The 17,597-nt window shown below is 42.9% G+C and overlaps 1 protein-coding gene, 1 long non-coding RNA gene and 1 other non-coding gene across 3 annotated transcripts; 2 read left to right on the forward strand and 1 right to left on the reverse strand.

Moving 5' to 3' along the window:
- Positions 1–696: 696 nt before the first annotated feature.
- trnat-cgu (transfer RNA threonine (anticodon CGU)) lies at positions 697–768 on the reverse strand. Its single transcript has one exon. It is a non-coding gene; the product is annotated as a tRNA-Thr (tRNA).
- A 182-nt stretch (positions 769–950) lies between these two features.
- On the forward strand, positions 951–4,007 carry LOC109139092 (uncharacterized). Its single transcript, XR_002042090.2, has 3 exons — positions 951–965; positions 1,095–1,234; positions 2,666–4,007. It is a non-coding gene; the product is annotated as an uncharacterized LOC109139092 (long non-coding RNA).
- Positions 4,008–6,143: 2,136 nt separating this feature from the next.
- LOC104923398 (polycomb protein suz12-B) lies at positions 6,144–17,455 on the forward strand. Its single transcript, XM_019261530.2, has 17 exons — positions 6,144–6,864; positions 7,665–7,711; positions 7,801–7,865; positions 11,637–11,705; positions 12,496–12,545; positions 12,619–12,704; positions 12,787–13,033; positions 13,252–13,354; positions 13,440–13,545; positions 13,646–13,820; positions 13,910–13,998; positions 14,140–14,283; positions 14,372–14,529; positions 14,637–14,835; positions 14,935–15,014; positions 15,094–15,461; positions 17,093–17,455. The coding sequence occupies exons 1-17, from the start codon at positions 6,657–6,659 to the stop codon at positions 17,191–17,193; spliced, it is 2,295 nt and encodes a 764-aa protein (XP_019117075.2). The 5' UTR covers positions 6,144–6,656; the 3' UTR covers positions 17,194–17,455.
- The last annotated feature ends 142 nt before the right edge of the window (positions 17,456–17,597 follow it).

The following is a 17,597-nucleotide window of genomic DNA, read 5'->3' on the forward strand; positions in this document are numbered from 1 at the left end:
TGACAGTACGTCAAGTCAGTTCAGTCACTTTACTTTTGGCATCTTGACATTTTAAACAAGCAGATTACTTTTCATTAATTATATACATTCATTAATTACAACTATAGACAACTTATTTTACTTATTATTTAACTTATTTACAACAATAACCCGAACAATTAAGATGGACTCACCATGCGTAAATTGCGCAGAAACTCAGCAATAAATTCTCTATAATCCAGATGCAATGTCCTTTTCAGTGGATAGCAGGGCAGGCCCGCACAGTCTCTCCTGTGACATGTAGGTGCGCAACATCATACATAACTAATGTATTTATTTAAACAAATTAATTAATAAATTAAAAATAAATAAACACACAGCAGGATTGAAGCCTATGGGACGGCTCTGTTTTATCATTGTGTCTATTAGCAACTCAGATGTTGTGAGAAATGATAAACAGTCTTGAGTTTGTGTTCTTGTCGCGACCTCTTGTGGAGATCTACTCCAACACCAGAGCTCGGAAGCTGAACTCAGCTGCAACTCACGAGTACAAATATATTTTATCTATATGTTTATGTAGAGATACACATATGTAAAAACATATAATGTCAGTTCCATGAGAGATCAGGCTAATTGAATGTGACTTTTGTTGATATTGTCGGATCTACAATGTAAAGATGCTTTGGAAAAAGAAGAAGGTTTGAAGTCACTCGTTGCAGGCACGGACGGGGTTCGAACCCGCGATCTTCGGTTTACGAGACCGACGCCTTACCACTTGGCCACCGCGCCTGGCAATGTAAATGGGGCACAACATGGCTATTTGGAGTTCACTGCTGCCCCTTCACCTTCATGTTTAAAATAATTTACCAGCAGCAAACCTTTATTTAAGACATTTCACGGTTCTTTATAAAGCACTTTGAACTTAATACACCAAAAAAAGACGACTTGGTAACGTTTGGAGGCGTTTTCTATGTATTTATATCAAGGTAACTTTCACTGTAACGTAACGGAGCTGTTGCTTATTACAATTACAGACTTTTTATCTGTAGCCGAGTGTTCCAGGAGCTGGTCTTTGTCTTATTGTTGTTTTATTAATTATATTCGTGTGCTCGAAGTTTGGCGCAGCGCCGTCGCCTTCATCCCGGAAGCAGCTGGGAAAGTGTGAGAGCAGCAGCTGAGAAATGTTTGTCTGGAAAACCACGATGTGACAGTTTGAGCTTCTGATGCTGCAGCCGAGTGTCGTCTTTAACAATCTGTGAGTAAACCCGCTGAAAAATCAGGAGAAATCAGGAGAAATCAGTAGAAATCTGTAGAAATCAGCGGCGAAGAGAAGAACTGTGTGTTAGCCTGTTAGCACAGGAGCTAGTTGTTGTCGTTCATGTGAAATCCATAAAACCAGATTAATCAGATTAATCAGATTAAACATCGATCACAGACAGATTATGTCATTAACACTGAGGTCAGCTGTTACTGAATCCGGCCTGTTAAATCACGTAAACATGTAAAGTCTGATCCTCATACAGGGCAGGGCCGGGTGCAGGGTTTTAGTGGCCCCAGAACAGGATTCTGTTTGTGGCCCCCCCAAATATAAACAACTGAGATATGATACATGAAATAACATCTGTTGCTATATTTATTACAGTTATTGTTAAAGTGGAAAGACAATATCGCAGAGAGAGGAAGAGTTCTTAGCTGAAATATTTGGTTTTTTATATATTTTTTTCTTGTCATAGATAAATAAAAGTCTTTATTTATCCCCAAAGGGAAATTAGGTCGTCATAGAAGTCTGGTGTATGTGAATACAATAAAAATACAATGGAATAAAATACTGAGGTAGAAAAAATAAAAACACAGAATGGGACATGGGCACTTCAACAACAACAACAACAACAATAATAATAATAATAATAATAATGACCATCATGACATCAATACTAATATAACAAAAATAATATATAAACAGTCTAGATGCACATAGAAATGTGTCATATATTTAGCCTATATTTGCAAGGTGTGCATATGCACATACATAACTGCAATATAATATTGTGTAAATATATGTATACATACGCAGATATGATATATAGTATATGTATAATATATGCATAATAAATACTTGACTACACAAGATATACATACTATAAATAATATACTATGAATGTCAATATGTAAGTAGAAATATCGGGTCATGCTGTAAAATATGACATTACTGTACTATTAACAGCCTCCAATATAAAATACTTTATCCTGTATAAATTCTGTCTAAATACCGGGTTTTGAAATATGACTGTGGTTTACTGTATACAGGAGAACGCAGTCATACTTTTACCATCATGGTTTGGCAGTTTTAAAGTGTACTTTCCGTCTGCTTGAGTACAAATCATCATCTAATAGTATTAATCCCTGATAAAGGGCCTTGTATTGGAAGTAATCGCCTTTTTAATTGAAGCTCAGTAAATGTTACAGAGCTGCAGTTCAATGCTGATCATTTTATCGGCTCATCATGTGACAAGCTGCAGTTCAATGCTGATCATTTTATCGGCTCATCATGTGACACTTTGTTGCTCAAATTAACGGTTTAAACAATCAAAAAGTGACATTAGGAGTTATTAAAGGTCTTGTTTTACATGTTGGAAGCACCTAAAGGAGTAAAGATGCAGCGTTGCTCTGTGTGTTCTCGTCCCAGTCTTTGACAGAGGCTGTCTGATCCGTCTGCCTCGCCATGCCCCTGGTGTTGGACGCCGTGTGGGCTCTGTGGAGCATCGGAGCTGGCATCTATGACTACTTCCACACCAGTGCCATGGAGGAGAGGATCCACACGCTGGAAAACGTCCTCTCCATCCACCAGTTTGTGATTGCAGGCCTGTCGGCAGGCCTCATCCTCCTCATGACCTATATACTATGGAGAAAACACTGACACCTCCATCCACCTCGTGCTGTTTTGTTGCAGGATGTTCACCACAGAGACTATTTGGATCATGTGACTGCTCACACTTGAAGATCGAGCATCAGGGCGTCCCAAATGAGGTCCAGAGCACTGATGGGCAACGAAACTGGGCAACAACGCTCCATAACAACTTGTCTGGTACTTTTCCGGGTGCGTCTGTTTGTGTCTGTGTTTGATGGTCATAGCAGCTTCTCACAGCAACTTTGCACTTTTGTTTTTTTGCCAAGCTTGAAGGATTTGATCACGAGATCACAACGTAATTAACTCGAGATTAACTGTCACGAATTAATCATGTCATCTAAGAAGATTTACTTAAGAAACCGACGTCATTATCTCATTAAGTTATCATAATCATGACTCGATTATCTCTGTCTTGAGATAATTTAACGCTCTCTGGCCTCTTTTATCCAAAGCTGAGAAGAACAGTCGCACTTTGGTTAATCTGTGAAGATTAGTGTGACTGTCATCAGGACACATTGAGTGTCTAAAGACAGCCAGGTTATAGTTAACACTTGATCTCAAGACAAAATGCAGATGTTTTAATAATTTTACGATGATTTTTTTGGAGGTAAATTGGTAAAATTGTGTGTTTTAAATGGGACGTGACCTCACGTGAAAAGGTGTGTTTAACTCTTTATCGTTGGTGTCGGGCTGTGATGGTTTAATCACTAGAGGTGATCTTGTTACGGTAAATATTAAAATCAATGCAACGACTTTAAACCTGTTTATTCCTTTCAGCTGCTGTGGTCTGTAATTATCCAGGTGACACACCTGGAATAACGAGATAAACGAAGAGACACTGTTACAAAGTTCAAACACTTGATTTGTTTATTTATTTCACGCTGTGGAGAACGGGTTGCAGACGTTAGATGAAGGTTTATTTAATGTTACTAATGCGTTTCATTTGTCCAAGTTTACATTTGTACATTACATTTTTCATCAGGTATTAATCACTGTCCTTTTTGTCCTTCATGTGCCAGAGTACTTCATGTAGTATTGTTACTGTCTGTTACTCTGACAAACCACCATGGCTTCTGTTAAAGGGAACATGTTTGAATAATAAATCACACTTTAAGTCCAAGCTGCTTTTTTTGTTGTTTGTGTTTTTAATTTAACCTTGGTTCCCACAGGTCCTTGAAATCTTTGATAAAAATTAAAAGCCTTGAAAGTCCTTAAAAGTACATGTGGGTCTTTGAAGGTGCTTGAATTTTTGCAAAACAAACCCAAAAACTTAACGTTAGTAAAAAGAACGAGGGCCTTGAGGGGAATTTGGGGGCCTTGAAAACCCTTGAAATGTGGGTCATTGAAGGTGTAAGGTTCTTTTGCAAGAATCTTTTGATATGTTTTAAACTTGATGACGTTAGTAAAAAGAAAACTTGAGGGAAATTTGGGGAAATTTATGGGGCTTGAAAAGCCCTTGAAAATAGATGTGGGTCATACTTCTTCTGATGTTTTTTTTACTTAACGTTAGTAAAGAGAAACCAACTTGAGGGCCTTGAAAGTCTTTGAAAAGTCCTTGAATGTGATGTTTAAGATGGTCTTGGATCCCTGTCATGATTATTATCTCTAAATATTTTACTGATAATTTATTTAATAGATTTTTAAAAGCTGTGAAAAGACGAGGACTCACTGAGACACTCGGTCCCTGATTCCCACGGACGGACTCTGGTTAGTTATTGTTGCAGCTGGAAATAAATCACCAGTGTGTAAGTCCAAGTACTGCGTGTGCTCGCGAGCTATTTTAGTCCTCATTATGTTTCGGGGTCAGTGGTTTAGTCATGTGCAGGCAGTACTGAGCTAATCCTGAACATATCAGCTGACGTTGTTACCATCTAATATCTCTCCATTTACTTTATGAATTTATATTTACAGAATAATCTGCATAAAATAACAAACATTTCGTGTGATCTGATGATTAAATGATGCTGATAAATAAATATAGATGAATTGTTGTAATGTTCCAAATAGTTCTAAAATAAGATAAATATATATTATATCCATAGCTAACAGTGAAATAATGTCCACATTCACACGCATTATCATTTTTTTTACTTTTTATCATTAAATGTGACAGTTAATTGTTTTTATTTTTATTGATTTGTTATTAATTAACTTTGTAATTAATACCTCCCTTTAGCTTTAAAGGCAGGTGGATGACTTAAATTGACCATTTTTAAGGTTTTAAATGTGATTACCTGTCCCTTAAATAAAAAATAAATTCATATTATCCACAAATGTATTATTTATATTTCTATATTTATAATTAACTAATTATAATAATGTTTTGTGTCTCTGTCACGCCATGCTGCGGGCGGCAAACACGCCTCTGCTGCTCCGCAGTTTGATAGTTCAATGAAACCGGCCAATTTTCCAACCAATGAGAGCGCGGGATTCCACAAACAAGCGCCACGATTGGCTAGAGCCGTTAGAAGGCGGGATCTTTCAACACGAGTCACGGTGGAAGCGTCAACCTGATTTTTTTACGTCAAGCCGCCAAAGTTAGGCCGAATAAGGCGGAAGTCCTGGGGTTTGCCTTCAAAATAAAAGCACACGCTTGATCAAGATGACATTTTTGTGACAATATGCGTTTAAAGCAGTGAGTGTTTACACAGTGGTGTATTTCTTATTTTTTCTACATTTGCATCTTTAATACACGAAAGTACGGAAGAGGATTAGGGCCACATAAAAAAATATCTCTGAATTTTGACTTTTAATCTGCATGCAGAATTCTGACTTTTAATCTCAGAATTTAGACTTTTAATCTCAGAATTCTGACTCTTTTTCACTGAATTCTGACTTTTAATCTGCATGCAGAATTCTGACTTTTAATTTCAGAATTCTGACTCTTTTTCACTGAATTCTGACTCTTTTTCACTGAATTCTGACTTTTAATCTGCATGCAGAATTCTGACTTTTTTCACTGAATTCTGATTTTTAATCTCAGAATTCTGACTTTTTTCCACTGAATTCTGACTTTTAATCTCAGAATTCTGACTTTTTTCACTGAATTCTGACTTCTAATCTCAGAATTCTGACTTTTTTCACTGAATTCTGACTTTTTAACTCAGAATTCTGACTTTTTTCACTGAATTCTGAGATTATTATTATTATTATTTTTTTTATGTGGCCTTAATCCTCTTCCGTACTAAAGCCAAGTGAAACACGCGTTTAACGATTTTTTTTTTTAATAATTTGCTTAGATTTTATTTTGAAAATCCTAACCGGCTAACGGCTGTGTTGCTTTAATGCTACTTAACCGGCACCGCTAACTGAACTTAACGGGCGCTCGGCGACGGTTTAACAGCGAATTTTCGGTGAAATTATGGCCTGGAAAGCACCGAGAGCGCGCGCCGTTCGTTTAATTAACGCGTTGTCGTTCGGCGGCAGCTCGCGAGCTTCTTAATTAGCCACGTTAGGATTAGCTAACGATGCTAACCAGTTAGCCCGGGGTTCATTGCTAACTGGCTAAGGAAGTTAGCCGGTGTAGCTACCGAGCGAGCCGCGTCAGCCTGCCGGAGGCTGAGCTCCGCTTTCCCGCATTTCAAGCCCGTCCGCCGGCCCTTGTGCGTGTTAACCCCGCACCCTTTAGGAACGCGTCCGCTCGGCCCGTCTCACCGCGTGTGCTGTAAAAGAGTCCGAGCTCGGAGCATGAGCAGCCGGCGGAGCTCGTGCTGACCGGCTGCTCTTTGTTTTGACAAAGGAAACACGACTCAACACTTCGGAACCGGACATGGCTCCACAGAAGCACAGCTCCTCAGGTGGAAGCCACCCGGCGGGGTTCGGTTCTGGAGGAGGTAAAGCCAACGGGCTGTACCAGACCTCCACCTCCACGTCCTCCACCTCCTCCACCACCACCAGCACCTCCACCTCTGCGGCCAAGAAGCCCAACCTGCAGCTCATCCAAGCCGACCACGAGATGTTCCTGCAGGCCTTCGAGAGTGAGTTTAATTAAAGGTCTGGTGGAAGCTTTGGGGTGATGTGAGGGGGCTGCAACACTGCAGCAGCCCCCTCACATCACCCCAAAGCTTCACATGAAGATGACTTAACACGTGCCACAGCCTTATATTTATGTCATGTTATGTTCAGACTTTTAAACTCAGAATTCTGACTCCTTTTCACTGAATTCTGACTTTTTTCCCCTCAGAATTCTGACTTTTAATCTCAGAATTCTGACTTTTTAACTCAGAATTCTGGCTCTTTTTCACTGAATTCTGACTTTTTTTTCTCAGAATTCTGACTTTTAATCTGCATGCAGAATTCTGACTTCTAATGTCAGAATTCTGACTCTTTTTCTACTGAATTCTGACTTTTAAACTCAGAATTCTGACTTTTAATCTGCATGCAGAATTCTGACTTTTTAACTCAGAATTCTGACTCTTTTTCTACTGAATTCTGACTTTTTAACTCAGAATTCTGACTCTTTTTCTACTGAATTCTGACTTTTAATCTCAGAATATGAGCTGTTAAAGCTGCATATTTAGTTCAAAGTGAGCTCACGAGATGAAACATTAATGCTTATCAGACACAGAGAGGCTTTTATAATTGAATTATTTCAAACCAAACAGATGATTTATCACTGATACGGTTTATAAAAAGCCCAAACGAGGTCTGAAAAGTCCAAAATGAAAGCTGAACTTGTGGATTCAATGCGTTAAAGTTATCATTCGTTAAGTTAATTACAGTCCCAGCAGCTTGTCGTGCTCGAATCAAAGTTTTTTTTTACTGTGTTTCTCCTCAGAGCCGACCCAAATCTACCGGTTCCTCCGCACCAGGAACTTGATCGCCGTGAGTTGTTTCCTCGTCACATGATGAAGAAGAAGTTTTTGAACCTCCTCACATCCTGTAACTCTTTAACACTTTGTCTCTCTCTGCAGCCGATATTCCTGCACAGGACGCTCACCTACATGTCGCACAGAAACTCGAGAAGCAATGTCAAAAGGTAAAAACCTCTGCACTGAAACTCTCACTGTCTCTTTTAGAAAGCAGGTCAGAGTGTTATCTGAAAGTTAACTGACATGTTGGTTGCTGGAGGTGGAGGGGGGAGACGTTTTCAGTTAGGCTGCTTTGCATACAGACGCTGCACAAAACACACACACACACACACACTCGTGGTTCAGAGTGTGTTTTTAAAATACACACGGCCTTGTCTGGCGTTGGCACGTGGAGGTTTTGTTGGAGCTTTACAATAAGCCGTAGAAACGATACATAACAGGTACATAGATAAATAAATACAGTTAAACAATAAAAGTGCTGTAGTGTTTAAAAAAACTTCCAGAAATGCAATAAGGCGCAGCAGACAGAGTGAGTACTAGGGATGTAACGATACACTCAACTCACGACTCGATTCGAGTCACGATTTTTTGTTCACGATACGATTTTTTTAAATTCAAAATGAGCTACAGACAAATTATGACCAAATAAAATCTTTTTATTTGTAGGAAAAAAAATCTTTCTTTACAGAAACTCTCAAACAGTTTGTGTTCTCTTATAAAAAGTGCAACTTAAACAACAAAACACATGACAAATATATGCTTTCTTTAGAAACAATCTCACAGTAAACTGCTGTTAACTGCTGTGATGTGCAGTTTTCACTCACGAGGTGTAACCAGGGCTCTAAATTAACTTTTCTGATCACCAGCCAATGTGGCTGGTAAGTTTTGTACATAACAATAAAATAAAAACATTAAAACTTGCGAGCAGCACGCGTCAATTTTCTCCAGAGCACCTCGAGCGGGTGGAAGCCAGACACAGAAAAAACAGAGAATCCGGTGGATTTTCAAAATAAAATACCCTGTACAAACTGCCGGTCGTAAAAACAGACGAGCGAAAATAATTAACTACGTAGCATATTTACAGATGTAGAAGCATGTTTAGAAGAACATACACCAGGAAAATGTCCAAATCTGAGCCAGTAAACAAAGTCTGGTGGGCTAAGCGCTCGCTTCTGAAACACAGTGGCGTTTGAAGTCTCGTGCAGGACGGACCAAATACGCCACGCTCACGCAACGCGCCGGGAAGCCTGTTTGCCCAGTGAGAGCACGCGCTGTGCGGGTTCCCATTCGCCAAGAATCGCGATTCATTTTTTCTGTCAACCGATGCGAGTCGTCACGCATTTGTACCGATTTTTAATCGTGTCACGATGCATCGTTACATCCCTAGTGAGTACACATGAAGGAACATGTGTACCTAGTCGGAATAAAACGCCAATCTAAAGAAGTGTGTCTTAAGTTTTGATTTAAAAAGGCTGAGATCACTAGTGGTGCGGATGTCGGCGGGCAGTTTGTTCCAGTTGCTTGTTTAAGTCTGGACCTCGGGGCCTCCAGCAGAAGCTAACCGGAACAGCGCAGGGCTCTGCCACAATTGCGAAAAGTTAAAATCTCAGCCAGGTAGGGGGGAGCCAAGCCATTAATGGCGTTAAAAACAAACAACAGAAGTTTAAAATCAATTCTAAAGCGGACTGGGAGCCAGTGGAGTGACGCCAGCACAGGGGTAATATGTTCACGTCTGGACGTGCCCACTAAAAATCGGGCAGCAGCGTTCTGCACAAGTTGGAGACGAGCAACAGAAGACTGACTGAGTCCAACGTAGAGGGCGTTGCAGTAATCCAGTCTGGAGCCAATAAAAGCATGGATTGTCCTCAAGATCCTGCTGACTGAGAAAAGACTTTTGCCAGTAGACGAAGCTGAAACATGAATCGTTGAACAAATGAATCACCAACCAGTGACTTTTTTTAAGATAACGTAAGAAAAATAACATCCTACTTCTCTCGCATTCGCAAAGAATCGTGATTCATTTTTTCTGTCAACCGATGCGAATCGTTGGGCATCTGTACCGATTTTTAATCGTGTCACGATGCATCGTCACATCCCTAGAGGAAAGTGTAGCACACACTACAGAATTAGAAAAAAGTAGAAAAGGCACATAAATGTAAAATATCTATAACCTACAAAACGAAAAACAATCAACCTTCAAAACAGACGAGTACTGAGGATAAAAGTGGCATGATGTATAAAGCAGCTACAGTTCAATTAACGTCAACAGGTAAACAAACTGAGTCTGTAAACTAAAGTATCATTCGCTGATGGTGTATGCATGACGTCACGCACAGGTGGCGTTTTGAAGCTCAGTCTGTGCAGCTCTCCGTAGTTGGTAGTCTGGCTGAATGACACCTGGTCACCTGTGACCACACCCACCTGTCAATCAAAGCGTCCACGCTCTTAACCCTGCATAACTTTAAGCCTTAATATAATGTGAACAGGTGAGTTGTATATAAATTCACCCTCAGTACAGTTGTCATGAACGGGGAAATTAGCTACAGAGACCAAAACTGTTTTTTGTACCAGGCTGTAAACATGTTTATTTCTGCTGTGAAGTTGGACATTTGGACATGGGGACTTATGGAGATACGTTTATCTTGTGTTTATGTAATATTTTAAAGATTAACAAGTCTGTTTGAACCTTCATTATTTATGTACAGTCGTCCCTCGCTATAACGCGGTTCACTTTTCACGGACTCACAGATTTTTTTTTTAGTGTAATTTTGCTTTTTTTACAGCGTACTGTAACAGTATGAACGCGCATTGTGTTCTGCGTCCTGATTAACTAAGGGAGTACTGTGCAAAATGCGTGTAAAAAGCTCTATAAAAGTGTGTGGTTAGGGGTTTTACGGCCTTAAAACATGTCGAATAATTGTAAAACTTACTTTGTGGATTTCGTTTATTGCGGGTTATTTTTAGAACGTATCCCCCGCGATAAACGAGGGACCACTGTAGTATAAAGTGTCTGTTACAATCATCACTAAAACTCACTAAAGTTTTAGGACTCACCAGTCTGCTCCTCCTCCTCTTCTTCTTCTTCTGCGCTCTGATTTCTGTTTCTTTGCTCGGCGGCGTTATCCCTGATTTGAAGTGGGAGTCAGTGATGCGTTTGCTGCAGCTCACTTTCACTTTCCGCTGCACGCTTCAGTCACATGAATCGCACCGCCTGTGATTTGAGATGAATAAGCTCCACGACGCATGAATGACTGAAAGACGAGTTCGATTTCAAGTGCGAACAGGTTCGCTGAGAACGACAGAAAATGTGAAATATAAGAATAAAACGAAGGAACGTGACAGTTAAAGAGCATGTTGGGTAAAAACCGTCTTCTGTTCAGTCTTGTTGCGTTGTTGAAACACTTTCGATCGTCCAGCAGCGTCATTTCCTCCTGCAGAACATTAAAACAAAGTAAATGTAAATGTTTCTTATGCCGCTCTGAGCGCAGCCTGACGACACAGCGCACCTGGTTCATTGTCGCCTCAGCGAGGCCTCACAGGTGTTTTCAGTTACTCCGGCTCATTAGGCGTCCGCTCAGGTCGAAGTCGGACTGTTAGTTATTACCTCGACCAAACTCTGCGGGCGCCGCGCCGACACGCTGCAGATTTGAGCCAGGTGGACATGTTTTTACATTTAAGTTCAGTTCAGCGAACAAAAGAGCAAAATCCTGCTCATGTGGACAAAAGGTGAAACGATGGAGGCGTGTGAAGCACCTCACGTTACACAAAGTGTCTGCTTCAGTGTAACACGACCAGGATCGTGATCCGCTCGACTAAAAGTGAAGTTATAACTGTCTGTGTCGTGACCTGATATTCTGCCTGTGGGACAGTGTTGGGTGGTGCTGGGTGGAGGAGGTGTTGTCGTTGTCACTAACCCTGCTGTTTGTCTGCATGTACAGGAAAAGCTCCAAGGTCGACAATCTGTTGTTCAAAGTGGAGAAGATGCGAGGCGAACAGGAGACTCACAGGTAAACACTCTGAGCTCAACATGTGAAACATTCACACATCAGACATTTATTTTAATATAAACATTATTATTATTATTATTATTATTATTATTATTATTATTATTATTATCATCTCTATAAAGTAGCTGCTGGAAATCAGCCATCCTGCCATAAAGCAGCAACATCCTGTGAGCTAACGCGACACAACAGCCAGTGTCTGATGAATATTTCATCACCACGACCTTTATCTTTTTTTGAACACGAGTCATGAAATCTTTCTCGAGTTTCCTGAGGCGCATGTTTAACATTAAAACTAGAAACCACGCAGTCAGCTCAGACTTTGGCTTTACTCACGAAGCGAAGTTTCATTTGGCTTCAAATGATTTGGAAAGTTTACCTCCAATCAGAAACAACGTTAAGAAATAAATCAATTAGCAATTTAGTGACTTCGCCGCAGTCTTTAAATAAAGCAGAGTTAAAATGTGGATGGAAAGCCTCGATTCAGAGACTTCAGAAGGTGAACCTCCAAAAACTCTGCAAAGCCGCAAACTTACAAAGTTTTCAGTCGAAACTGAATAAATTCAACTTGTGCGACTGGAGAACACAAAATCCATGTAAGTGGCACGATTTGTCTGTGTGTTTAATCGAGGTGCTTTGCTTTAACATAAAATTAAATGAACATCTTTGCACAGCGGATTCATGCTGATAAGCTCATAGCAGCTGTTTTTTTTAAATATAAATTTTATTAGTTTTATCGCTGTGATTGGCTGAGTTAAAAATAACGTGGCTGACCATCTGCTGTTTTCCACAGCTTGGCCTCCAATCTGCAGCTCACCTTCACTGGTTTCTTCCATAAAGCTGGTAAGTTTGTCCCTCTCAGCACCCGTCCTTCACATCGTCCTTCAGCTGAAGTCCTGGTTTGTGTCGTTCTCAGGGAAGCCGTCTCAGGACAGTGAGAACGAGCAGAACTCGGTTTCTCTGGAGGTCCTGCTGGTCAAAGTCTGTCACAAGAAGAGGAAGGTGTGTGTGATGATGTCTCACTGTGATTAAAAATGATCGTCTCCAGCTTTTTCTCAACTCAAATGTCCTCCGTCACGTGCAGGATGTGAGCTGTCCGGTGAAGCAGGTCCCGACGGGGAAGAAGCAGGTTCCTCTGAACCCGGACACGAGCGCCAGAGTCCAGGCCAAGCCGGGCTCCTTCCCGTCCCTGCTGGTTCCCAGCAGCGAGTTTGAACCCAGCAACTCTCACATGGTGAAGTCGTACTCGCTGCTCTTCAGAGTGTCGAGGCCCGGATACCCCCGAACGCAGGTCAACGGCATGGCCAACGGAGAGAATCACCACGGCAGAGGTGAGCTGAGAAAACACACCCTGTACAATGATTACAGTAGCAGATATGGCAGCAATAATGACAGTAGTAATATGTGTAGTGGACGTCATGCAGGATCACAGCAGCAGCCACGATCCACGAGAACCTGCTGGACGACAGAGAGAGAAACTCCAGGGAAGAAGTTTAGTTAGAGAGAGAGAGGCCTCATCTTGAGTCACGTGTCTTCCTGTGTCTTTCAGATTTTACAGAGGAAGTGGTAAACAGGAAGAGGAGGAGCTCCTCTCTCAGGGAGGAGGGAGAAACCACATTTGTGGCTCAGATGACTGTCTTTGATAAAAACAGGTGAAGCTCACACAAACTGTCACACAGGAAAACGTTGATAATCAGTGCAGAGAGCGTGAACGCGCTGTCGTGTGTTTGTGCGCAGACGCCTGCAGCTGTTGGACGGAGAGTACGAGGTGTCTATGCAAGAGATGGAGGAGTGTCCGGTCAGCAAGAAGAGGGCGACCTGGGAGACCATCCGCGATGGAAAGGTCGGTCAGATGAACGAGAAACATTCATCAGGAATATAAAAGATGTAGTTTCACATTCATGTGGTGGTGATTCATCGGCACTGCCTCCGTCTGTTTGTAGCGTTTGCCTCCGTTCGAGAGTTTCTCCCAGGGTCCCACGCTGCAGTTCACCCTGCGATGGACCAGCGACTCCTCTGAACTCTCCACCGCACCCGTGGCCAAACCTCTGGCCACCCGCAACTCTGAGACCAACCAGGACCCGAGGCCGAGCACCCTGAGAGCCACGCACACACTCTGTGAGCATCAACGAGACAAGTTCATGTCGAGAAATCTGCTCCAGTGAAGATTCAGTCTGAGTTTCATGTTTTTTATTTTTTCTCTGCAGCTGTTAAAGAATCCATAAACTCCGACGTTCAGACCAGACGAGAACAAATCTCAGCAGAGCCTCGACAGAAACTGCGGATCTTCTACCAGGTCAGTGTCACCTATCACAGTTTGAACTTCTTCTTCACACAAACCATGAACGCCAGCTCATTCGAAGTCATGTCGGATTAAGAGTGATGCATGCTGTTCATGTTTCTGCTTTGTCACGCTCACGTCTCTGTTTCGTTCCAGTTTCAGTACAACAACAACACGAGGCAGCAGACGGAGGCCAGAGACGACCTCCACTGCCCGTGGTGTACGCTGAACTGCAGGAAGCTCTACAGCCTGCTCAAACACCTCAAACTGTCTCACTCTCGCTTCATCTTCAACTACGTGGTGAGACCGATTAACTGCCCGTCTGCAGAGAGACGCTAGAAACCTAAAGACAGGCTTATTCACACGTCTCTCTCCTGATGTTTGGCAGCCTCATCCCAAAGGAGCAAAGATCGAGGTGTCCATCAACGAGAGTTACGATGGTTCCTATGCAGGAAACCCGCAGGACATCCACAGCCAGCCGGGCTTCGCCTTCAGCAGGAACGGCCCGGTCAAGAGGACCGCGGTCACCCACATCCTCACCTGCAGGTACGCCTGATTTCTGTCTTTACTGTACGGCCTCATGTCCTGCCAACGGTGCTGATAGCTCCTGTCAGGGTTTGTTCACTAACGGGTTTTAAAATCTTTCTGTTCAGGCCGAAGAGGACGAAGGCGACTCTGTCCGAGTTCCTGGAGTCAGAGGACGGCGATCGCGAGCAGCAGAGGACGTACATCAGCGGACACAACCGCCTTTACTTCCACAGCGACAGCTGCGTGCCGCTCCGGCCTCAGGAGATGGAAGTGGACAGTGAGGACGAGAGAGACCCGGACTGGCTCAGAGAGAAGACCGCCAAGGTGAGAGGCAGCCACTGAAGGTGTCGGTGTTACGGGTAATGCTGCTCCTCGTTAACAACAGGTCCAGTCTAACGTCTGACTTCTCTGATCGCCCTGCAGCAAATCGAGGAATTCACTGACGTCAACGAGGGCGAGAAGGAGATCATGAAGCTGTGGAACCTCCACGTCATGAAGCACGGGTGTGTATGAAGTTAAATACTTTCAACATTCAGTAACGTGCCGGTCACGGGTGGATCGATAACTCTCGTCTCCTTCCAGCTTCATCGCCGACAACCAGATGAACGAGGCCTGCCTGCTGTTCGCCGAACGCAACGCCGCCCACATCGTCAAACACAACCTGTACCGCAACTTCCTGCTTCACCTGATCAGCATGCACGACTTCAACCTGATCGGCACGCTCACCATCGACCGGGCCATGGCCCGACTCCGCCTCGTCCAGAGCCAGGCCCGGCTGAGAGACAAAGACAAGAAGGAGGAGGAGGAGGAGGAAGAAGAGGAAGAAGAAGAGGAGGACTGGGAGACGGCCGTGGAGTCCCAACCGGAGCTGGATCCTGATCCGGATCCTGATCCGTCTGAGTATAAACCCTGCAGTGATGAGAGCAGCAGCGGCTGCTTGGAGAACGGAGGCAAGCAGAAAGTCTGCGGTTCTGGTTCTGGTTCGGTTTTGAACTGACTGAAGATCCCCAAACAAGACGAGACAAACAGAGACCAGAATCACCAAACAGGTTACTGCAGGGATTATGTTTAAGAGCGTCAGGAGACACATCAGGAGTCCATCACTGAGAATCATTGTCTCTTCATGTCCTGACGTAACGTACACGAAACAGGGTTTTAGTTTTCAGTTTCCCGCCCTCAGAGGTGCCACATCGTTTCCTTCAATGTCCAGTCCGATGACTAAACTCTGGAGCGAGCACAAAACCATCGAGAGCCGACGCCGCCACCATCAAGGTTTTATCCGGAGTCAGATTTATTTTGTGCTCGCTCCATAGTTTAGTCAAACTTCGTCTTCATCAGAACCAATCGGTGACCTTCAGGCCACGCTCTGCTCCACCAAAGCTTTTCTTTATTACTGACACGTTGGTGTCTCATCAGGTCTCTAGAAGTCAGATTACGCGTCTAATATCTAGTTATGTTTTCAACAAGGTGTCTGATAAGTCGTCCAGGACTCTTATTGGTTCTTCAGGTGTCTCATGTGGTCTTGAGGGGTCCGGTCTGGCCTCCAGATGTCTGATCAGGTCTCCCAGTGTGTAATCTGGTTTCTGATTGGGTCTTCAAGTCTTTTAAAAAAAAAAAGGTCTCCAGATGTCTTATCAGGTCTCAGTTGACATGAAGCCGCTGCAGCTTCACCCTCTGATCGCCGATTCATCAAGTTCATTGATATTTATTAAACTGATTGTTGAAGGAAAACCCGCCCCGCTGCCTGATGCGATCAGATCCTGGATCAGATCTTTGACGTCCCAGCACCCAAATAAAATATTCCAGTTTCTGGAGGACTCAGCTGGGACGCTTCGGGTTCAGTTCTTACAGGTGCTAGTTCTTGTTACGTCTTGGAAACACTCTGTGGTCGACTCCCTTTTTACTGGAGCGACCTCTACTGCCACAAACGCCAAGACGGACTCAACAAACGGGCCGCGTGCATCTTCACGCTCCGCCTCCTTTTGAACTTGTTTCGAAGCGATTCGGGATCGCCACATTTAGACGCAACGCGACGTTTAGTTCAGTCTTTGTCCGATTTTAGCAAGAAGACGCAGGTTCAGTCCCCGTTTCCGTTCGCTTCAGGATCGCAACATTTAGACGCAACGTTTGACCTTTTGAGTTTGTGAGGTGGGAGTCGAGATTTGGCGAGAAGACAGTCCTCACGAAGTCTCGTACTGAAACCGTTGAGTTTTTAAACCGATCTCCAGGTGCTGGTTTGTTTCTTTAACGTGAGAAGTTGCTGCTTTTGTTTGAAGACATGAATCCTTTTGGTGTTTTTTATTTTTTTGGACTTCTGGTCTCATGTAAGGGCTCTAATTTAATTTATCATCTAAATGATGAAGCACACCGTCAGAGGAGGCAGAGCCTGAATCCACCAACATGACCAACTCTTCTCAGCTGGTTTGTTTTTGCTCTTCTATACGCCGACCCGAGCGCCACCTGGGAGGTTTCTTAGTTTTAGTTTACAGACCAAAGGGGATAAATTTGCTGCAGATTCCTCCACTCTCGTTTCTTCTCGTCTCCTCTGAGAACTTCTTGATTTTTGTTTGTTTGTTTCTAGAAAACTTCTCGTCATCTGACCTGATCGCTGCCTTCAAAACGAGACAAAAAGCACAACGTGCGGATGCTGCATTATCGAGATATTTCTACGCTTTGATGTGAAACGTTTAAAAGCTTTACATCGATCGGAAGTGTGGCGGTGACACGCGAGTCGTACGCGTTCATACGTGACGCGCAGAGGTCGACTGTGGGTTTGTTTTGTTCATTCACGTGAGACCAGCAGCATTTTGCACAAGATGGGAGGAGCCATGTCAAGAAAACAAGACTTTTCAACGATTTATGTAAAAACCAGCTTGACGTTGTGAAACTTTAAGTTGAGTCAAAGTGGTTTTCTATTAAAAGAACAGTTTTGTACTATTATCGAGCATGTGGTTCATTTCTTTCACTGATGTTTTGATGCATGAAAACAACCTTTAAACCCACAAATGAAGTCACGTCTGCTTCGAGGTTAAATAAAATGATCCTTTTGTCTCGGTATCAGTGAGACACAGAGTCATAAGTTAAAA

Source organism: Larimichthys crocea, chromosome XII, assembly GCF_000972845.2.
Source record: "Larimichthys crocea isolate SSNF chromosome XII, L_crocea_2.0, whole genome shotgun sequence".
Lineage (NCBI taxonomy): Eukaryota > Metazoa > Chordata > Actinopteri > Sciaenidae > Larimichthys > Larimichthys crocea.

What these genes read in the sequence shown, in the direction of transcription:
- LOC104923398 (XM_019261530.2), top strand. Translation starts at nt 6,657, where the DNA reads ATGGCTCCACAGAAGCACAGCTCCTCAGGTGGAAGCCACCCGGCGGGG. An exon ending in AGAGAATCACCACGGCAGAG is followed by an intron (nt 13,034 to 13,251) that starts GTGAGCTGAGAA and finishes TGTGTCTTTCAG; the next exon opens with ATTTTACAGAGGAAGTGGTA. An exon ending in GAGAGCCACGCACACACTCT is followed by an intron (nt 13,821 to 13,909) that starts GTGAGCATCAAC and finishes TTTTCTCTGCAG; the next exon opens with CTGTTAAAGAATCCATAAAC.